We start from the raw sequence: 23,490 nt of genomic DNA on the forward strand, positions 1-23,490 counted from the left end.
ATTTTGACAAATGGTGTAGTTAGAGGTTACTGAGATGAATTATATAAGTAATGTTTACAGCACAGCCTTGAAAAAATACAATAAATAGTAAATGGTAAAATAAACAATGCTTCAATTAAAAATAAAAAGTTAATGCTGGTTTGCTAGAAGAACATTATAATAAATAATCATGACTGTTTAGCTTATCAATTATTTTAACAATACAAACATTGCATTACCTAAAACAGGTCATGCATAATATACTATTTATGCATACATTTCCTTATGTTTATAATTAAACTGCTGGCTATACAGCTATTTGATTTCACTGTTTGAAATGCCCTCAGGGAAGACCAATTACATTTAGTGTGAAAGCACTCTTCTAACTGCATGTCCTATACTCTCATACACCCCCTTAATCAACCAGTGAACATTTATGTAAATATTAAATTTAATTCCAGCATTAAATCTACATCTCACTGTTTCAGTGTGCTCAGTTTGACATCTTCACGAACTGCAAGAGGTCCTGTTAAATAAGCTGAAGTGACACCTTGTGGTGGTACAGGGAAATGCAGCTCAATCGATCGATCTTATTCTATTATTATTATTATTATTATTATTATTATTATTATTATTATTATTATTATTATTATTATTATTATACACTGGTTTATTACCAAATCCAAGCATTTGAGTACAGATGGATACAAGTTTTCACAAGACAAAATGACAGAAATTAATTTTAAGAAAGTTAAGCAAGTAAACATCATCATTATCGCAATTAACCAGTCAAATAATTGTCAAATAATGGATAAGGGGAAAATAATATCAATTCAACCCTTCCAAATTTATTGTAAATAAAAATTAAAATGTTGTAAAGTATTTTTCTTCACCCAAAAACAATAGGATGCAAATGCACTCAACTGTAATTTTGACTGGTTTCTTAAAAGACTTAAATGTTTTAAAGGCCAATGAACTTTTATGGTCAGCTTTATGCAGCAGGCTGTTAAAACAAAAACATGAGAAATTAAGGTGGATGTTGAGCTCTTCATCAGGATAATAAGGAGATAACTGAGGAGTCTGAAGACATCTTAGTGTAAACATGTAGTTTCATGACCTAAGGGTTGAATATCTCCGTGATGACATTTGGCCAGTGTAAAGGCAGAAGAGAAAACGGGCTATTTTTGAACAAATCCATCCCTTTTCCTGGACCAGGTTCCTGTGGGAGGGCCTGGGAAAGTTCCTCTCCCTTTGCTCTCTTACTGTCGACAACAGGAACATCACGGCATCATTTTAAGCTTGGTTTCAGCTAAACAGACATACAGAGCTACAGGATCATCAGAAGAACAGGAAAAACAGAGAGACAGGTAGGGATCATGGGTCACAGTTCTGGTCTAGTCACAAAGTTTGTGTGTGTGCATGTGTGTGTGTGTGTGTGAGACAGACAGAGAGAGAGAGAGAGAGAGAGAGAGAGAGAGAGAGAGAGACTGTAGAGTTTCTGTGGTGGTCACTATATTTTTATACCAATCACCCCTGCAATTCAAATATTTTACATAGAGGATGGATATCTTAAGAAGGAACTGATTAATCAATCAATAAATCAATAGATAATAATAATAATAATAATAATAATAATAATAATAATAATAATAATAATAATAATAATAATACATTTTATTGCCATATATGCAGGCTGTAACAACTGAGCTGTTGGAAGCCCTTAAATGGCAATGATATTAAACCAAATAGAATCAGTTTACGGTGGTTTTATAATGTACCTTTTCTGAAGATTGAACATTTGATTAGAATAAATAAACAACAACAACAACAACAACAACAATAATAATAATAATAATAATAATAATAATAATAATAATAATAATAATAATAATAATAATATTTTAGTGAGGATGAAGCACTGATCTGTAACAGTCTGTAACCGCTTCCAGCTTCCGGCAGTATTTACATGAAAAAAGCAGTCCTTTGGGGCAAAAAGAACAGCACAGATAAGACTGTTTTGATTTAAAGTATGTTTACACAGATGCAAATCACAGCAAATGCTGAAGTAATAGGACTGTTTTGTCCCCTGGGCCTAGCAAAAGTACACGAGAAACCCACTGAGTGCTATAATGTTAGGAAGGAGAGTGAAGTCAGTAAAGTTGAGATATGGAACAAAAAAGATTTCTTGTGTAGACTAAAATAATAAAACCAATTTGGGTTTATTTATAACAGTCACTGATTTATATATTTGCTTCATTGGTCAATATATTGGTCATATATGCAGGCTGTAACTGGGCTGTTAGAAGTCCTAAAATAATAATAATAATAATAATAATAATAATAATAGTTTCTGTATGAACCATAGAATGTGTAAAAAATATGATATAAATTTATGAATGTAATCTATTAATCTGTTAATTAATAGATTTTAGACCTATGTAACTATAGTTAGCTATAGCTCCCCTCCAGTAAATTACCTGTACCTTAAATCCTAATTAAGTGCATTATAATATTATTTATTACAGTACACATAATCCACCTGTTATCCTTGGGCATAGAATCCCCTTAACACAACTTTCCAATCAGTAGTCCAATAACTTAACCACTGAGCTACCACATCCCCACAGGAGGATAGAGGAGGTTACGCTTTCTGGTTTCTTGGTAAAAAATTAATAACTGCATCTTTTGAGTGTGTGAGTAAGTGAGTTGATGAACAACTGTTTATCATTGCTATAATGTAAGAGATAACAGGGACAATCCACAACATTAAAGTTAACTCTAAACTGTTAAAGTTTAAGATTTGTCAACAACAATAACAAATGACAATATTAAACCTTAAAACTGTTGCCAAATTGCTGTGGTATAAGTAGACTAGAATATAGAATGTTATAGAATAATCATACTTTCACCAAGCTGTATCACACAAACCCGGTGTGGATTATTTTCATATAACAACACAGTCTATAGTGTGTTAATCCTTTCTAAATGAATGTTTGAGGGAGAAATGAGAAAGGATTCAAATGAAATTCCAGTAGAAATCACACTGAATTTGTGTCTAGAGTCAGGTAATCTTAAAATACTTAAATGAGAATGTTTAATAGTCATTCTTTTTGACTTTCCATTTTTTTCAGTAATTTAGACCATGATCTGGGATAAGATAAATTCCTTATAAAAGGTGCAAATGAGTACCAGAATCTTAGCTGACCTTAGTAAACATAGTAAAATTGTTGCACTATTGTCAAATATTAATAAAATAATATTTCTGGAAATTCTTGTGCAGAATTAAATTGGGAAACACGTTTCAAAGAAACATTATTCTTTGTGTACCTTTTGGCTCTGCATGTAACCCAGTGCCAATGTTACATGCTATCACTTGTCACTACAATGTATTAAATCAGACTTTCCATATTTCTTTTAATATTATCTGCATATTCTTGACTTTCCTACTTGGTTTAAATTGTGTATGTCTCTGTGTCTGCAGGTGCAGAATATGTCCAAAGGTGAATGGAGTTTTCTAGAATCCCTGTTAGAGGACAGCCAGGAGTACTCAACTAGTGTCGGACGCGTGTGGCTCACTGTCCTTTTTCTCTTCCGCGTCCTCGTCTTATGTACTGCAGCTGAGTCTGCGTGGGATGATGAACAGGAAGATTTTGTCTGCAACACCCAACAGCCCGGCTGTGAGGCTGTGTGCTACGACAAGGCTTTTCCTGTCTCTCATTTCCGCTACTTTATTCTGCAGGTTGTGTTTGTCTCCACACCCACCGTTTTATATTTTGGCTACGTGGCCCTGAAGGAACGCAAGCTCCAAGAACAGGAGAAAGAGGACCAGCATGGAAGACAGAAGGAAGGAAACGGCAAAGAATTTAAGCTAGAGGTGATACCGGAAGAGAATGAAGATGGGAAACCGAGAATAAAGATAAATAAGCTTCCTAAGCTCAAGGGAAAGACACTGGGTGCATATACTGTCAGCATCATCCTCAAGGTCCTAATTGAGATTGGCTTTATTGTCGGGTTGTGGTTCCTCTATGGATTTGTTATTCAACCCAAGTATGAATGCCAGCGAAGTCCCTGCCCCCACACGGTGGACTGTTTTGTCTCTCGGCCCACTGAAAAGACCATTTTCACTATATATATTCAGGTCATCGCTGCAGTCTCTGTGTTGCTCAATGTTATAGAGCTTTTACACCTTCTTAAGATGCAAATTACACGTCACCTGGAGAAGAAGTACCAAAGTCAGCAGCAAGGGATCCCTCGAAGTACAGAGAACACTCCAGAAAAGCTGCAGTCAACCGAGGTTCGGGCACAAACTTACCAGGAAAAAGACAAGCTCTATCTTCCAGCAGAAAACAGCTGCTACACTGAGTCAGTCATGGACTGGAGTAAAAGAATGCCACACTCACCAGGGGATATGCTTCCGACTTTAAAGTTTGTCACTGACCCCACACATAAAGATCACTACAAAAAGGATGTTCGCACCAAACCGCATAAGAGAGAAACACTCTAATGATCAACATTATGTATGAGCTTGGACAATCAGTGCAGTCAGTGTTTTGGAAAATCAGAGGGCGGGATGAAATTCCACTTTATGCTCCCAAAGCAATACTGTTAGACAGATGCCATTTCCTCCATTTCCTGTTTGGATGAGCAATGGAATGAACTTTTCTGTAGACTAAACTCACTTTTCAAACAGGATTTAAGGATGGAAATGAGAGAAAACACTGATTGTCAAGCATTAGACATAAAGTAGGGTTTCTGTGAACAAGAAGAAGTTTAAATTGATTGATCTGCTCAATCAGGAAGTAACAAACAGTGAATTTTTTACATCATAATTTAAAGAAAAGTCCACTGTAGAGTGTTAAGATTTTCACTCAATCTAATGTCTGCTAATGAGCCAAAGTCTGTGTTCTATATGTTCATGTGTATGTTCATCTGTATGTGTGTTCTGTACAGTTAGGGAAAAAATTATTTGAACCCCTGCTGATTTTGTAAGTTTGCCCACTAACAAAGAAATGATGAGTCTATAATGTCAATGATAGGTTTATTTGAACAGTGAGAGACAGAACAATAACAAAAAAATCCAGAAAAATGCATTTCAAAAAAGTTATAAATTAATTTGCATTTTCATGAATGAAATAAGTATTTGACCCCTTCGCAAAACATGCTTTAGTACTTGGTGGCAAAACCTTTGTTGGCAATCACAGAGGTCAGACGTTTCTTGTAGTTGGCCACAAGGTTTGTACACATCTCAGGGGGGATTTTGTCCCACTCCTCTTTGCAGATCCTATCCAAGTCATTAATGTTTCATGGCAACTCGAACCTTCAGCTCCCTCCACAGATTTTCTATGGGATTAAGGTCTGGAGACTGGCTAGGCCACTACAGGACCTTAATGTGCTTCTTCTTGAGCCAATCCTTTGTTGCCTTGGCCGTGTGTTTTGGGTCATTGTCAGACTGGAATATCCATCCACGACCCATTTTCAATGCCCTGGCTGAGGGAAGGAGGTTCTCACCCAAGATTTGATGGTACATGGCTCCGTCCATCGTCCCTTTGATGCGGTGCAGTTGTCCTGTCCCCTTGGCAGAAAAACACCCCCAAAGCATAATATTTCCACCTCCATGTTTGACGGTGGGGATGGTCTTCTTGGAGTCATAGGCAGCATTTCTCCTCCTCCAAACACGGCGAGTTGAGTTGATGCCAAAGAGCTGGATTTTGGTCTCATCTGACCACAACACTGGGGACCTTGCAGGCACTACTGGATTTCAGTCTTTCACGGCGTAGTGTGTTACCAATTGTTTTTTTGGTGACTACGGTCCCAGCTGCCTTGAGATCATTGACAAGTTCCTCCCGAGTAATTCTGGGCTGATTCCTCACTGTTCTCATTATCATTGAAACTCCACAAGGTGAGATCTTGCATGGAGCTCCAGACCGAGGGAGATTGGCAGTTATTTTATGTTTCTTCCATTTGGGAATAATCGCACCAACTGTTGTCACCTTCTCACCAAGCTGCTTGGTGATGGTCTTGGAGCTCATTCCAGCCTTGTGTAGGTCTACAATCTTGTCCCTGACATCCTTGGAAAGCTCTTTGGTCTTGGCCATGATGGAGAGTTTGGAATCTGGATTGATTGATTGCTTCTGTGGACAGGTGTCTTTTATACAGGTAACAAGCTGAGAGGGCTCCCAATGTCAGCTCGTTACCTGTATAAAATACACCTCAGAGCCAGAAATCTTGCTGATTGATAGGGGATCAAATACTTATTTCATTCATGAAAATGCAAATTAATTTATAACTTTTTTGAAAAGCATTTTTCTGGATTTTCTTGTTATTGTTCTGTCTCTCACTGTTCAAATACACCTACCCTTGAAATTATAGACTGATCATTTCTTTGTTAATGGGCAAACTTCAGCAGGGGTTCAAATAATTTTTTCCCTAACTGTATGTAGCTACGTGTTCACATGAACTACATATATAAAATATTAATGAACAATCCTGTAAAGGTGTAGGATTCAGGTTTTTAACATTAATGGAGACTGAATGACCACAACATAGCTTCTTTAATTACAGTATTTAACACTTAACATGCAAAATGTAAGTTAGCTACAGTCTAGGCCTAATTACTAAGCCACTGTAAAATGTCACTTGAGACTAAAAGTCCATCTGCTTCTGGGCTGCTTTTGTGTTCCCTTCCTTCTGTTTCTATAAATCCACACCTGGTTCCTGTGGGTAACGTTGGATAACAGCATTGCGTATTTGCTTACCAGTGAATTTATTTTCTAATTAGGATTAGCTAAATAGCTGTGCCCAAGAATCTCCTAGTTATCTAGTAACACTCGTGGACTCGGATGCAGTTGCAGGTAAAATTCACTTTAATGAAAAACTCAAAATCAGCATGCAGGATCAAAAATGTGAGACGGGCTATGGTCAGGTGTTTGACAAACAACACAGGCAAGGCAAGGCAAGGCAAAGTCAGCAATGTGAGAACAGAAACTAGGGACGAATTCAAAACAACAACAACAAAAGCCTTGGTAATGTTTTACAACAAAATGAAATGAAATTAATGAAAAGATTCAATTGAAAGAAAGTCATTCTGAACAGTTTGTGGGTGTGTGTTTGATTGAACAGAAGCAGCTGGGTAACTGAGAGCAGAGGAGTGTATGGGGAGTGTAATCCATAGAGACCTGTGGATGGTGGTGGTGTGACACTAGTATTTCTTCACTGAATAGCCTGGCAAGCCTACTTACCCTCTGAGTGTATTTGTGTATATCTCAAAAATGCCTGAGGTTTTTAGTTTGCAGAAGCACAGTGCTGTAGGTAATGACAAAATTCCAACACATAATCAAGGGGGATGTAGTAGCTCAGTGGTTAAGGTGTTGGCCTACTGATTGGAAGGTTGTGAGTTTGAACCTCAGTTCTACTGAGCAAGTTGTAGGAAATATAAGTTACTCTGGATAAAGGTGCATGCCAAATATTAAAAATGCAATGGAGATCCTGTTACCTAGACTAGCAAGAAATCTAAGATAAGGTTGTTTTTGCAGAGCTATTTTCTATTATTTCTATATTCAATTCTATTTCAATTTCTAGCTAGTAACTAGAAAACCGAGATATGGTTGATTCTGCAAAGCTATTTTCAACTCACTTTGCACTTTGAGTCCAAACAGAATCAATCAGAATAGCTATCTATAGAACTCTTCATGCTAGTTATTGTCACTTTAGTGAACAACAGTGAGAACTGTCTGTAAAAATAATTTCATAATGTGAAATTACATATATTTTGCACATATATACATAGACACACAACTTGGAACTATGTGCCAAATGATTAATAGGAAGCTAGCTTACTTAAGCAGCTAGCATGCTTTTGTTCACCTGCAATTTATCTCTCCTGTTTTTTTGTTTTTTTTCCCGATAATTTTCTAGAAAAGGGAGGAGGCGAGTCTCTCCTCAAGTCAAATTAGCACATCAAATTAATGTACCTCTTTATGGAGTTCAACAGGCTTTAAAAAGTCTCTTCAAGTCTCTCAGGTAACCTCAACTATGTAGAGTCATCCACACTGTTAACAAAGAAATGTATTTCTACTCACATTGGACAAAAACATTCAACTATGAGAACTATGTGAATTTTTTTTTAAAAAAAGCATATATTTAAGATTTACTTTATTTAACATTTTAATTCTGTATTTTTATTTTGTATTTATTCTAATTGCTTCTAATAAAGACCATTAATAATGTTTTCCATGTGTTATGTGTTGGTTATACTTCTTAAGTGAGATAAGGTAAGTGTAACAGTAACAGAATAACAGTACACAATTTAGTATTAAACTATTTCTGCTACATTTTGTTAGGGGTTGATCTTGCACAAACTTGTGGAGTCCTTGCCAGCTCGGGTTATGGGACAAAACCAACGTTCCCACCCTGAAACACTGTCCCCAGCCTTTTCATCTTTTCTCATTTTGACCTGAGAATATTTTATAATGCAACATGATAAATGCTGTTCAAGGGACAAGGGAGGAGCTCTCTCTGATATCATCGCTTCCTTCCCTGATATTGCCTCTTGTTGAACAGTACATTCAGAATCCTCAGTGTACACTTTTGTTGAACAGAATAGGATCATGCACAGAACACCTAGTCTGCATAATCACATTTATTTCTCTTTTTTAATAACTGTAGGCACGAAGCACCTGTGTGAAGTCCTGGGTGAATATTAAGTTATCTCACATGGTTGGTTTATGGCGTCTTTAGACAGGGGCCAAAACCCAAATTAGGCTACCAGCTTCTCCAAATATTCAGGTTTGTGCATCATAACATCTCTAGCAGTCCACATGAAAAGAATAAGAGGTTAATAAATCTGTGGATTCTCCACTTCTTTGACCACATACTTTATAATTGTATTCCAAGGCAGAAATTAGACTCTAAGAAAGCATAGAAGACCAAAAGGAGAAACAAACAACTGTCTGACCTTCTCTAAGCCAAACTTTCTAAAGACAGGTTTAGCTTGCTCTGCAAAATCAAGCCAACTTGAGTCAAAACAGTATTATTGGAGATCAATATGCTAAAACCAGAAACTGTCAATCTTGATCTTAATCTCATCAATGCATTAACTAGGCATAGGCATGATAGTGCATGGTAGGGTTTACAGTTGAGTGATATGTAGATTTAGAATCTTAAAATTAAAATTAAAATGTTGTAAAGTATTTTTCTTCACCCAAAAACAATAGGATGCAAATGCACTCAACTGTAATTTTGACTGGTTTCTTAAAAGACTTAAATGTTTTAAAGGCCAAAAAACTTTTATGGTCAGCTTTATGCAGCAGGCTGTCAAAACAAAAACATGAGAAATTAAGGTAGATGTTGAGCACTTCATCAGGATCATAAGGAGATAACTGAGGAGTCTGAAGACATCTTAGTATAAACATATAGTTTCATGACCTAAGGGTTGAATATCTCCGTGGTGACATTTGGCCAGTGTAAAGGCAGAAGAGAAAGTGGGCTATTTTTGAACATATCCATCCCTTTTCCTGGACCAGGTTCCTGTGGGAGGGCCTGGGAAAGTTGCTCTCCCTTTGCTCTCTTACTGTCGACAACAGGAACATCACGGCATCATTAGAAGCTTGGTTTCAGCTAAACAGACATACAGAGCTACAGGATCATCAGAAGAACAGGAAAAACAGAGAGACAGGTAGGGATCATGGGTCACAGTTCTGACAAATTGGTCAAATTAAATTATATATTGGTCATATATGCAGGCTGTAACAACTGGGCTGTTAGAAGTCCGAAAATGGTAATGATATTAAACCAAATAGAATCAGTTTACTGTGGTTTTATAATATACCTGTTATGAAGATTGAACATTTAATTTAATTTAAATTAAAAAAATAAAAAAATGAATAAATAAATAAATAAATAATAACAACAACAATAATAATAATAATATTTTAGTGAGGATGAAGCACTGATCTGTAACAGTATGTAACCGCTTCCAGCTTGCGGCAGTATTTACATGAAAAAAGCAGTCCTTTGGGGCAAAAAGAACAGCACAGATAAGACAGATAAGTTTTGATTTAAAGGATGTTTACACAGATGCAAATCACAGCAAATGCCAAAGTAACAATGTTTTGTCCCCTGGGCCTAGCAAAAGTACGCGAGAAACCCAGAGTGCTATAATGTTAGAAAGGAGAGTGAAGTCAGTAAAGTTGAGATATGGAACAAACAAGATTTCTTGTGTAGACTAAAATAATAAATAAGAGTCACTGATTTATATATTTGCTTCATTGGTCAAATTAAATTATATATTGGTCATACACAATATTGCCAAAAGTATTCGCTCACCCATCCAAATAATCAGAATCAGGTGTTCCAATCACTTCCATGGCCACAGGTGTATAAAATCAAGCACCTAGGCATGCAGACTGTTTTTATAAACATTTGTGAAAGAATGGGTCGCTCTCAGGAGCTCAGTGAATTCCAGCGTGGAACTGTGATAGGATGCCACCTGTGCAACAAATCCAGTCGTGAAATTTGCTCGCTCCTAAATATTCCACAGTCAACTGTCAGCTGTATTATAAGAACGTGGAAGTGTTTGGGAACGACAGCAACTCAGCCACGAAGTGGTAGGCCACGTAAACTGACGGAGCGGGGTCAGCGGATGCTGAGGCACATAGTGCGAAGAGGTCGCCAACTTGACTCGAAGAGTAAATCGCTACAGACCTCCAAACTTCATGTGGCCTTCAGATTAGCTCAAGAACAGTGCGCAGAGAGCTTCATGGAATGGGTTTCCATGGCCGAGCAGCTGCATCCAAGCCATACATCACCAAGTGCAATGCAAAGCGTCAGATGCAGTGGTGTAAAGCACGCCGCCACTGGACTCTAGAGCAGTGGAGACGCGTTCTCTGGAGTGAAGAATCGCGCTTCTCCATCTGGCAATCTGATGGACGAGTCTGGGTTTGGCGGTTGCCAGGAGAACGGTACTTGTCTGACTGCATTGTGCCAAGTGTAAAGTTTGGTGGAGGGGGGATTATGGTGTGGGGTTGTTTTTCAGGAGCTGGGCTTGGCCCCTTAGTTCCAGTGAAAGGAACTCTGAATGCTTCAGCATACCAAGACATTTTGGACAATTCCATGCTCCCAACTTTGTGGGAACAGTTTGGAGCTGGCCCCTTCCTCTTCCAACATGACTGTACACCAGTGCACAAAGCAAGGTCCATAAAGACATGGATGACAGAGTCTGGTGTGGATGAACTTGACTGGCCTGCACAGAGTCCTGACCTCAACCCGATAGAACACCTTTGGGATGAATTAGAGCGGAGACTGAGAGCCAGGCCTTCTCGTCCAACATCAGTGTGTGACCTCACAAATGCGCTTCTGGAAGAATGGTCAAAAATTCCCATGAACACACTCCTAAACCTTGTGGACAGCCTTCCCAGAAGAGTTGAAGCTGTTATAGCTGCAAAGGGTGGACCGACGTCATATTGAACCCTATGGATTAGGAATGGGATGTCACTTAAGTTCATATGCGAGTCAAGGCAGGTGAGCGAATACTTTTGGCAATATAGTGTATATGCAGGCTGTAACAACTGGGCTGTTAGAAGTCCTAAAATGGCAATGATATTAAACCAAATAGAATGAGTTTACCGTGGTTTTATAATGTACCTGTTCTGAAGATTGAACATTTGATTTAATAATAATAATAATAATAATAATAATAATAATAATAATAATAATAATAATAATAATAATAATGATAATAAATTGTGTATGTCTGTGTGTCTGCAGGTGCAAAGGATGTCCAAAGGTGAGTGGACATTTCTAGAAAAGCGGGTAGATGACAGCCTCGAGTACTCAACTAGTGTGGGACGCGTGTGGCTCAGTGTTCTTTTTCTCTTCCGTGTCCTCATCTTATGTACTGCAGCTGAGTCTGCGTGGGATGATGAACAGGAAGATTTTGTCTGCAACACCCAACAGCCCGGCTGTGAGGCTATGTGCTATGACAAGGCTTTTCCTGTCTCTCATTTCCGCTACTTTATTCTGCAGGTCGTCTTTGTTTCCATGCCCACTGTTTTATATTTTGGCTACGTGGCCCTGAAGAAACACAAGGAGAAAGAAGAGGAGAAAGAGGACCAGCATGGAAGAGAGAAGGAAAGAAACGGCAAAGAATGTAAGATAGAGATGATGCCAGAAGAGAATAAAGATGGGAAACCACGACCCAAGACAAATAAGCTCACGGGGAAGGTACTGGTTGCATATACTGTCAGCATCATCCTCAAGGTCCTAATTGAGATTGGCTTTATTGTCGGGTTGTGGTTCCTCTATGGATTTGTTATTCAACCCAAGTATGAATGCCAGCGAAGTCCCTGCCCCCACACGGTGGACTGTTTTGTCTCTCGGCCCACTGAAAAGACCATTTTCACTATATATACTCAGGTCATCGCTGCAGTCTCTGTGTTGCTCAATGTTATAGAGCTTTTACACCTTCTTAAGATGCACATTACATGTAACCTGGAGGAGAAGAACCAAAGTCAGCAGCAAGGGATCCCTCGAAGTACAGAGAACACTCCAGAAAAGCCGCAGTCAGCCAAGGTTCGGGCACGAACTTGCCAGGAAAAAGGCAAGCTCTAACTTCCGGCAGAAGAGATAAGATAAAACTTTATTGATCCTACAGTGGGGAAATTCAATTGTTACAGCAGTTCAACAGACAGTTAACGTGCAGGTTTTTAACCTAAAGATAGAAAGAAAGAGAATTAAAAAGACAGATAGTAAAAGAAAAGAAATTATGTAAAAATTATAAAAGAAAATACATAAATAAAAAAGATTGCACAATACAAATAATAATAAACTAAATAACAATACAAATAGTAAAAGAATGTAAGATTATATAAAATTATGAACATATAAAAAATTATAAAATATAAAATGATAAATTATAAAACAGCAGCTACACTGAGTCTGTCGTGGATTCGAGTAAAAGAATGCCACACTCATCAGGGGATATGCTTCCAACATACTTAAACTGTGTCACTGACACCACACAAAGATCATCCCAAAAAGGACGTTCGCACCAAACCGCATAAGAGTGCTTCTAAAGAGAAACACTCTAATGATCAACATTACGTATGAGCTTGGACAATCAGTGCAGTCAGTGTTTTGGAAAATCAGAGGGCGGGATGAAATTCCACTTTATGCTCCCAAAGCGATTTTCCAACAGGATTTAAGGATGGAAAAGAGAGATAAAAAGAACACTGACTGTCAAGCATTAGACAGAAAGATAGAAAGCAGGGTTTCTGTGAACGAGAAGAAGTTTGCAAAAATTGATTGATCTGCTCAATCAGGAAATAACAAACTGTGAAATATCATAATTTACAGAAAAGTCCACTGTAGAGTGTTAAGATTTTCACTCAACCTAATGCCTGCTAATGAGCCAAAGTCTGTGTTCTATATGTTCATGTGTATGTTCATCTGTATGTGTGTTCTGTATGAAGTTACGTGTTCACATGAACTACATATATAAAATATTAATGAACAATCCTGTAAAGGTGTAGGATTCAGGTTTTTAACATTAATGGAGACTGAATGACCACAACATAGCTTCTTTAATTACAGTATTTAACACTTAACATGCAAAATGTAAGTTAGCTACAGTCTAGGCCTAATTACTAAGCCACTGTAAAATGTCACTTGAGACTAAAAGTCCATCTGCTTCTGGGCTGCTTTTGTGTTCCTTTCCTTCTGTCTCTGTTTCTATAAATCCACACCTGGTTCCTGTGGGTAATGTTGGATAACAGCATTGTGTATTTGCTTACCAGTGAATTTATTTTCTAATTAGGATTAGCTAAATAGCAGTGCCCAAGAATCTCCTAGTTATCTAGTAACACTCGTGGACTCGGATGCAGTTGTAGGTAAAATTCACTTTAATGAAAAACTCAAAATCAGCATGCAGGATCAAAAATGTGAGACGGGCTATGGTCAGGTGTTTGACAAACAACACAGGCAAGGCAAGGCAAGGCAAAGTCAGCAATGTGAGAACAGAAACTAGGGACGAATTCAAAACAACAACAACAAAAGCCTTGGTAATGTTTTACAACAAAATGAAATGAAATTAATGAAAAGATTCAATTGAAAGAAAGTCATTCTGAACAATTTGTGGGTGTGTGTTTGATTGAACAGAAGTAACTGAGAGCAGAGGAGTGTATGGGGAGTGTAATCCATAGAGACCTGTGGATGGTGGTGATGTGACACTAGTATTTCTTCACTGAATAGCCTGGCAAGCCTACTTACCCTCTGAGTGTATTTGTGTATATTTCAAAAATGCCTGAGGTTTTTATTTTGCAGAAGCACAGTGCTGTAGGTAATGACAAAATTCCAACACATAATCAAGGGGGATGTAGTAGCTCAGTGGTTAAGGTGTTGGCCTACTGATTGTAAGGTTGTGAGTTTGAACCTCAGTTCTACTGAGCAAGTTGTAGGAAATATAAGTTACTCTGGATAAAGGTGCATGCCAAATATTAAAAATGCAATGGAGATCCTGTTACCTAGACTAGCAAGAAATCTAAGATAAGGTTGTTTTGCAGAGCTATTTTCTATTATTTCTATATTCAATTCTATTTCAATTTCTAGCTAGTAACTAGAAAACCGAGATATGGTTGATTCTGCAAAGCTATTTTCAACTCACTTTGCACTTTGAGTCCAAACAGAATCAATCAGAATAGCTATCTATAGAACTCTTCATGCTAGTTATTGTCACTTTAGTGAACAACAGTGAGAACTGTCTGTAAAAATAATTTCATAATGTGAAATTACATATATTTCGCACATATATACATAGACACACAACTTGGAACTATGTGCCAAATGATTAATAGGAAGCTAGCTTACTTTAGCAGCTAGCATGCTTTTGTTCAAGTGCAATTTATCTCTCCTGTTTTTGTTTTTTTTCTGATAATTTTAATTATTTAGACTTTAAAAAGTCTCTTCAAGTCTCTCAGGTAACCTCAACTATGTAGAGTCATCCACACTGTTAACAAAGAAATGTGTTTCTACTCACATTGGACAAAAACATTCAACTATGTGAACTATGTGAATTTTTTTTAAAAAGCATATATTTAAGATTTACTTTATTTAACATTTTAATTCTGTATTTTTATTTTGTATTTATTCTAATTGCTTCTAATAAAGACCATTAATAATGTTTTCCATGTGTTGTGTGTTGATTATACTTCTTAAGTGAGATAAGGTAAGTGTAACAGAATAACAGTACACAATTCAGTATTAAACTATTTCTGCAAAATTTTGTTAAATGTAAGCAAATTTGTAATACTGATCATGTTAACAGCTTTGTACAAATGGTCAGATTTTCCTCATGATTAAAGTCTTCTACTGAAGATGGGGTTGATCTTGCACAAACTTGTGGAGTCCTTGCCAGCTCGGGTTATGGGACAAAACCAACGTTCCCACCCCGAAACACTGTCCCCAGCCCTTTCATCTTTTCTCATTTTGACCTAAGAATATTTTATAATGCAACATGATAAATGCTGTTCAGGGTACAAGGGAGGAGCTCTCTCTGATATCACTTCTTCCTTCTGATATCGTCGCTTCCTTCCCTGATATTGCCTCTTGTTGAACAGTACATTCAGAATCCTCAGTGTACACTTTTGTTGAACAGAATAGGATCATGCACAGAACACCTAGTCTGCATAATCACATTTATTTCTCTTTTTTAATAACTGTAGGCACGAAGCACCTGTGTGAAGTCCTGTGTGAATATTAAGTTATCTCACATGGTTGGTTTATGGCGTCTTTAGACAGGGGCCAAAACCCAAATTAGGCTACCAGCTTCTCCTAATACTCAAGTTTGTGCATCATAACATCTCTAGTAGTCCACATGAAAAGAATAAGAGGTTAATAAATCTGTGGATTCTCCACTTCTTTGACCACATACTGTATAATTGTATTCCAAGGCAGAAATTAGACTCTAAGAAAGCATAGAAGACCAAAAGGAGAAACAAACAACTGTCTGACCTTCTCTAAGCCCAACTTTCTAATGTACAAGACAGTAGTTTACATGTATATGTTATATTTGTGTGAAAGGTTTAGCTTACTCTGCAAAAACAAGCCAACTTGAGTCAAAACAGTATTATTGGAGATCAATATGCTAAAACCAGAAACTGTCAATCTTGATCTTAATCTCATCAATGCATTAACTAGGCATAGGCATGATAGTGCATGGTAGGGTTTACAGTTGAGTGATATGTAGATTTAGAATCTTAAAATTAAAATTAAAATGTTGTAAAGTATTTTTCTTCACCCAAAAACAATAGGATGCAAATGCACTCAACTGTAATTTTGACTGGTTTCTTAAAAGACTTAAATGTTTTAAAGGCCAAAAAACTTTTATGGTCAGCTTTATGCAGCAGGCTGTCAAAACAAAAACATGAGAAATTAAGGTAGATGTTGAGCACTTCATCAGGATCATAAGGAGATAACTGAGGAGTCTGAAGACATCTTAGTATAAACATATAGTTTCATGACCTAAGGGTTGAATATCTCCGTGGTGACATTTGGCCAGTGTAAAGGCAGAAGAGAAAGTGGGCTATTTTTGAACATATCCATCCCTTTTCCTGGACCAGGTTCCTGTGGGAGGGCCTGGGAAAGTTGCTCTCCCTTTGCTCTCTTACTGTGGACAACAGGAACATCACAGCATCATTAGAAGCTTGGTTTCAGCTAAACAGACATACAGAGCTACAGGATCATCAGAAGAACAGGAAAAACAGAGAGACAGGTAGGGATCATGGGTCACAGTTCTGACAAATTGGTCAAATTAAATTATATATTGGTCATATATGCAGGCTGTAACAACTGGGCTGTTAGAAGTCCTAAAATGGTAATGATATTAAACCAAATAGAATCAGTTTACTGTGGTTTTATAATATACCTGTTATGAAGATTGAACATTTAATTTAATTTAAATTAAAAAAATAAAAAAATGAATGAATGAATGAATGAATGAATGAATAAATAAATAAATAAATAAATAAATAATATTTTAGTGAGGATGAAGCACTGATCTGTAACAGTATGTAACCGCTTCCAGCTTGCGGCAGTATTTACATGAAAAAAGCAGTCCTTTGGGGCAAAAAGAACAGCACAGATAAGACAGATAAGTTTTGATTTAAAGGATGTTTACACAGATGCAAATCACAGCAAATGCCAAAGTAACAATGTTTGTCCCCTGGGCCTAGCAAAAGTACGCGAGAAACCCAGAGTGCTATAATGTTAGAAAGGAGAGTGAAGTCAGTAAAGTTGAGATATGGAACAAACAAGATTTCTTGTGTAGACTAAAATAATAAATAAGAGTCACTGATTTATATATTTGCTTCATTGGTCAAATTAAATTATATATTGGTCATACACAATATTGCCAAAAGTATTCGCTCACCCATCCAAATAATCAGAATCAGGTGTTCCAATCACTTCCATGGCCACAGGTGTATAAAATCAAGCACCTAGGCATGCAGACTGTTTTTACAAACATTTGTGAAAGAATGGGTCGCTCTCAGGAGCTCAGTGAATTCCAGCGTGGAACTGTGATAGGATGCCACCTGTGCAACAAATCCAGTCGTGAAATTTCCTCGCTCCTAAATATTCCACAGTCAACTGTCAGCTGTATTATAAGAACGTGGAAGTGTTTGGGAACGACAGCAACTCAGCCACGAAGTGGTAGGCCACGTAAACTGACGGAGCGGGGTCAGCGGATGCTGAGGCACATAGTGCGAAGAGGTCGCCAACTTGACTCGAGGAGTAAATCGCTAAAGACCTCCAAACTTCATGTGGCCTTCAGATTAGCTCAAGAACAGTGCGCAGAGAGCTTCATGGAATGGGTTTCCATGGCCGAGCAGCTGCATCCAAGCCATACATCACCAAGTGCAATACAAAGCGTCAGATGCAGTGGTGTAAAGCACGCCGCCACTGGACTCTAGAGCAGTGGAGACGCGTTCTCTGGAGTGAAGAATCGCGCTTCTCCATCTGGCAATCTGATGGACGAGTCTGGGTTTGGCGGTTGCCAGGAGAACGGTACTTGTCTGACTGCATTGTGCCAAGTGTAAAGTTTGGTGGAGGGGGGATTATTTTCAGGAGCTGGGCTTGGCCCCTTAGTTCCAGTGAAAGGAACTCTGAATACTTCAGCATACCAAGACATTTTGGACAATTCCATGCTCCCAACTTTGTGGGAACAGTTTGGAGCTGGCCCCTTCCTCTTCCAACATGACTGTGAACCAGTGCACAAAGCAAGGTCCATAAAGACATGGATGACAGAGTCTGGTGTGGATGAACTTGACTGGCCTCAGTCCTGACCTCAACCCGATAGAACACCTTTGGGATGAATTAGAGCGGAGACTGAGAGCCAGGCCTTCTCGTCCAACATCAGTGTGTGACCTCACAAATGCGCTTCTAGAAGAATGGTAAAAAAAAATTCCCATAAACACACTCCTAAACCTTGTGGACAGCCTTCCCAGAAGAGTTGAAGATGTTATAGCTGCAAAGGGTGGACCAACGTCATATTGAACCCTATGGATTAGGAATGGGATGTCACTTAAGTTCATATGCGAGTCAAGGCAGGTGAGCGAATACTTTTGGCAATATAGTGTATATGCAGGCTGTAACAACTGGGCTGTTAGAAGTCCTAAAATGGCAATGATATTAAACCAAATAGAATCAGTTTACTGTGGTTTTATAATGTACCTGTTATGAAGATTGAACATTTGATTTAATAATAATAATAATAATAATAATAATAATAATAATGATAATAAATTGTGTATGTCTGTGTGTCTGCAGGTGCAAAGGATGTCCATAGGTGAGTGGACATTTCTAGAAAAGCTGGTAGATGACAGCCTCGAGTACTCAACTAGTGTGGGACGCGTGTGGCTCAGTGTTCTTTTTCTCTTCCGTGTCCTCATCTTATGTACTGCAGCTGAGTCTGCGTGGAATGATGAACAGAAAGATTTTGTCTGCAACACCCAACAGCCCGGCTGTGAGGCTATGTGCTATGACAAGGCTTTTCCTGTCTCTCATTTCCGCTACTTTATTCTGCAGGTCGTCTTTGTTTCCATGCCCACTGTTTTATATTTTGGCTACGTGGCCCTGAAGAAACACAAGGAGAAAGAAGAGGAGAAAGAGGACCAGCATGGAAGACAGAAGGAAAGAAACGGCAAAGAATGTAAGATAGAGATGATGCCAGAAGAGAATAAAGATGGGAAACCGCGACCCAAGACAAATAAGCTCACGGGGAAGGTACTGGTTGCATATACTGTCAGCATCATCCTCAAGGTCCTAATTGAGATTGGCTTTATTGTCGGGTTGTGGTTCCTCTATGGATTTGTTATTCAACCCAAGTATGAATGCCAGCGAAGTCCCTGCCCCCACACGGTGGACTGTTTTGTCTCTCGGCCCACTGAAAAGACCATTTTCACTATATATACTCAGGTCATCGCTGCAGTCTCTGTGTTGCTCAATGTTATAGAGCTTTTACACCTTCTTAAGATGCACATTACATGTAACCTGGAGGAGAAGAACCAAAGTCAGCAGCAAGGGATCCCTCGAAGTACAGAGAACACTCCAGAAAAGCCGCAGTCAGCCAAGGTTCGGGCACGAACTTGCCAGGAAAAAGGCAAGCTCTAACTTCCGGCAGAAGAGATAAGATAAGAGATAAGATAAAACTTTATTGATCCCACAGTGGGGAAATTCAATTGTTACAGCAGTTCAACAGACAGTTAACGTGCAGGTTTTTAACCTAAAGATAGAAAGAAAGAGAATTAAAAAGACAGATAGTAAAAGAAAAGAAATTATGTAAAAATTATAAAAGAAAATACATAAATAAAAAAGATTGCACAATACAAATAATAATAAACTAAATAACAATACAAATAGTAAAAGAATGTAAGATTATATAAAATTATGAACATATAAAAAATTATAAAATATAAAATGATAAATTATAAAACAGCAGCTACACTGAGTCTGTCGTGGATTCGAGTAAAAGAATGCCACACTCATCAGGGGATATGCTTCCAACATACTTAAACTGTCACTGACACCACACAAAGATCATCCCAAAAAGGACGTTCGCACCAAACCGCATAAGAGTGCTTCTAAAGAGAAACACTCTAATGATCAACATTACGTATGAGCTTGGACAATCAGTGCAGTCAGTGTTTTGGAAAATCAGAGGGCGGGATGAAATTCCACTTCATGCTCCCAAAGCGATTTTCCAACAGAATTTAAGGATGGAAAAGAGAGATAAAAAGAACACTGACTGTCAAGCATTAGACAGAAAGATAGAAAGCAGGGTTTCTGTGAACGAGAAGAAGTTTGCAAAAATTGATTGATCTGCTCAATCAGGAAATAACAAACTGTGAAATATCATAATTTACAGAAAAGTCCACTGTAGAGTGTTAAGATTTTCACTCAACCTAATGCCTGCTAATGAGCCAAAGTCTGTGTTCTATATGTTCATGTGTATGTTCATCTGTATGTGTGTTCTGTATGAAGTTACGTGTTCACATGAACTACATATATAAAATATTAATGAACAATCCTGTAAAGGTGTAGGATTCAGGTTTTTAACATTAATGGAGACTGAATGACCACAACATAGCTTCTTTAATTACAGTATTTAACACTTAACATGCAAAATGTAAGTTAGCTACAGTCTAGGCCTAATTACTAAGCCACTGTAAAATGTCACTTGAGACTAAAAGTCCATCTGCTTCTGGGCTGCTTTTGTGTTCCTTTCCTTCTGTCTCTGTTTCTATAAATCCACACCTGGTTCCTGTGGGTAATGTTGGATAACAGCATTGTGTATTTGCTTACCAGTGAATTTATTTTCTAATTAGGATTAGCTAAATAGCAGTGCCCAAGAATCTCCTAGTTATCTAGTAACACTCGTGGACTCGGATGCAGTTGTAGGTAAAATTCACTTTAATGAAAAACTCAAAATCAGCATGCAGGATCAAAAATGTGAGACGGGCTATGGTCAGGTGTTTGACAAACAACACAGGCAAGGCAAGGCAAGGCAAAGTCAGCAATGTGAGAACAGAAACTAGGGACGAATTCAAAACAACAACAACAAAAGCCTTGGTAATGTTTTACAACAAAATGAAATGAAATTAATGAAAAGATTCAATTGAAAGAAAGTCATTCTGAACAATTTGTGGGTGTGTGTTTGATTGAACAGAAGTAACTGAGAGCAGAGGAGTGTATGGGGAGTGTAATCCATAGAGACCTGTGGATGGTGGTGATGTGACACTAGTATTTCTTCACTGAATAGCCTGGCAAGCCTACTTACCCTCTGAGTGTATTTGTGTATATTTCAAAAATGCCTGAGGTTTTTATTTTGCAGAAGCACAGTGCTGTAGGTAATGACAAAATTCCAACACATAATCAAGGGGGATGTAGTAGCTCAGTGGTTAAGGTGTTGGCCTACTGATTGTAAGGTTGTGAGTTTGAACCTCAGTTCTACTGAGCAAGTTGTAGGAAATATAAGTTACTCTGGATAAAGGTGCATGCCAAATATTAAAAATGCAATGGAGATCCTGTTACCTAGACTAGCAAGAAATCTAAGATAAGGTTGTTTTGCAGAGCTATTTTCTATTATTTCTATATTCAATTCTATTTCAATTTCTAGCTAGTAACTAGAAAACCGAGATATGGTTGATTCTGCAAAGCTATTTTCAACTCACTTTGCACTTTGAGTCCAAACAGAATCAATCAGAATAGCTATCTATAGAACTCTTCATGCTAGTTATTGTCACTTTAGTGAACAACAGTGAGAACTGTCTGTAAAAATAATTTCATAATGTGAAATTACATATATTTCGCACATATATACATAGACACACAACTTGGAACTATGTGCCAAATGATTAATAGGAAGCTAGCTTACTTTAGCAGCTAGCATGCTTTTGTTCAAGTGCAATTTATCTCTCCTGTTTTTGTTTTTTTTCTGATAATTTTAATTATTTAGACTTTAAAAAGTCTCTTCAAGTCTCTCAGGTAACCTCAACTATGTAGAGTCATCCACACTGTTAACAAAGAAATGTGTTTCTACTCACATTGGACAAAAACATTCAACTATGTGAACTATGTGAATTTTTTTTAAAAAGCATATATTTAAGATTTACTTTATTTAACATTTTAATTCTGTATTTTTATTTTGTATTTATTCTAATTGCTTCTAATAAAGACCATTAATAATGTTTTCCATGTGTTGTGTGTTGATTATACTTCTTAAGTGAGATAAGGTAAGTGTAACAGAATAACAGTACACAATTCAGTATTAAACTATTTCTGCAAAATTTTGTTAAATGTAAGCAAATTTGTAATACTGATCATGTTAACAGCTTTGTACAAATGGTCAGATTTTCCTCATGATTAAAGTCTTCTACTGAAGATGGGGTTGATCTTGCACAAACTTGTGGAGTCCTTGCCAGCTCGGGTTATGGGACAAAACCAACGTTCCCACCCCGAAACACTGTCCCCAGCCCTTTCATCTTTTCTCATTTTGACCTAAGAATATTTTATAATGCAACATGATAAATGCTGTTCAGGGTACAAGGGAGGAGCTCTCTCTGATATCACTTCTTCCTTCTGATATCGTCGCTTCCTTCCCTGATATTGCCTCTTGTTGAACAGTACATTCAGAATCCTCAGTGTACACTTTTGTTGAACAGAATAGGATCATGCACAGAACACCTAGTCTGCATAATCACATTTATTTCTCTTTTTTAATAACTGTAGGCACGAAGCACCTGTGTGAAGTCCTGGGTGAATATTAAGTTATCTCACATGGTTGGTTTATGGCGTCTTTAGACAGGGGCCAAAACCCAAATTAGGCTACCAGCTTCTCCTAATACTCAAGTTTGTGCATCATAACATCTCTAGTAGTCCACATGAAAAGAATAAGAGGTTAATAAATCTGTGGATTCTCCACTTCTTTGACCACATACTGTATAATTGTATTCCAAGGCAGAAATTAGACTCTAAGAAAGCATAGAAGACCAAAAGGAGAAACAAACAACTGTCTGACCTTCTCTAAGCCCAACTTTCTAATGTACAAGACAGTAGTTTACATGTATATGTTATATTTGTGTGAAAGGTTTAGCTTACTCTGCAAAAACAAGCCAACTTGAGTCAAAACAGTATTATTGGAGATCAATATGCTAAAACCAGAAACTGTCAATCTTGATCTTAATCTCATCAATGCATTAACTAGGCATAGGCATGATAGTGCATGGTAGGGTTTACAGTTGAGTGATATGTAGATTTAGAATCTTAAAATTAAAATTAAAATATTGTAAAGTATTTTTCTTCACCCAAAAACAATAGGATGCAAATGCACTCAACTGTAATTTTGACTGGTTTCTTAAAAGACTTAAATGTTTTAAAGGCCAAAAAACTTTTATGGTCAGCTTTATGCAGCAGGCTGTCAAAACAAAAACATGAGAAATTAAGGTAGATGTTGAGCACTTCATC

The 23,490-nt window shown here is 37.6% G+C and overlaps 3 protein-coding genes across 3 annotated transcripts; all 3 read left to right on the forward strand.

Annotated features, from left to right (window-relative positions):
• Positions 1-1,211: 1,211 nt before the first annotated feature.
• On the forward strand, positions 1,212-8,204 carry LOC131345436 (gap junction alpha-4 protein-like). Its single transcript, XM_058378323.1, has 2 exons — positions 1,212-1,346; positions 3,461-8,204. Exon 2 carries the CDS (start codon positions 3,470-3,472, stop codon positions 4,481-4,483), a length of 1,014 nt encoding a protein of 337 aa, XP_058234306.1. The 5' UTR covers positions 1,212-1,346; positions 3,461-3,469; the 3' UTR covers positions 4,484-8,204.
• Positions 8,205-9,541: 1,337 nt separating this feature from the next.
• On the forward strand, positions 9,542-15,151 carry LOC131344760 (gap junction alpha-8 protein-like). Its single transcript, XM_058377232.1, has 2 exons — positions 9,542-9,652; positions 11,743-15,151. Exon 2 carries the CDS (start codon positions 11,752-11,754, stop codon positions 12,583-12,585), a length of 834 nt encoding a protein of 277 aa, XP_058233215.1. The 5' UTR covers positions 9,542-9,652; positions 11,743-11,751; the 3' UTR covers positions 12,586-15,151.
• Positions 15,152-16,619: 1,468 nt separating this feature from the next.
• Positions 16,620-22,214, forward strand: LOC131344765 (gap junction alpha-8 protein-like). Its single transcript, XM_058377236.1, has 2 exons — positions 16,620-16,741; positions 18,796-22,214. The coding sequence occupies exon 2, from the start codon at positions 18,805-18,807 to the stop codon at positions 19,636-19,638; it is 834 nt and encodes a 277-aa protein (XP_058233219.1). The 5' UTR covers positions 16,620-16,741; positions 18,796-18,804; the 3' UTR covers positions 19,639-22,214.
• The last annotated feature ends 1,276 nt before the right edge of the window (positions 22,215-23,490 follow it).

The sequence above is a fragment of the Hemibagrus wyckioides genome, linkage group LG24 (assembly GCF_019097595.1).
Source record: "Hemibagrus wyckioides isolate EC202008001 linkage group LG24, SWU_Hwy_1.0, whole genome shotgun sequence".
Classification (NCBI taxonomy): domain Eukaryota; kingdom Metazoa; phylum Chordata; class Actinopteri; order Siluriformes; family Bagridae; genus Hemibagrus; species Hemibagrus wyckioides.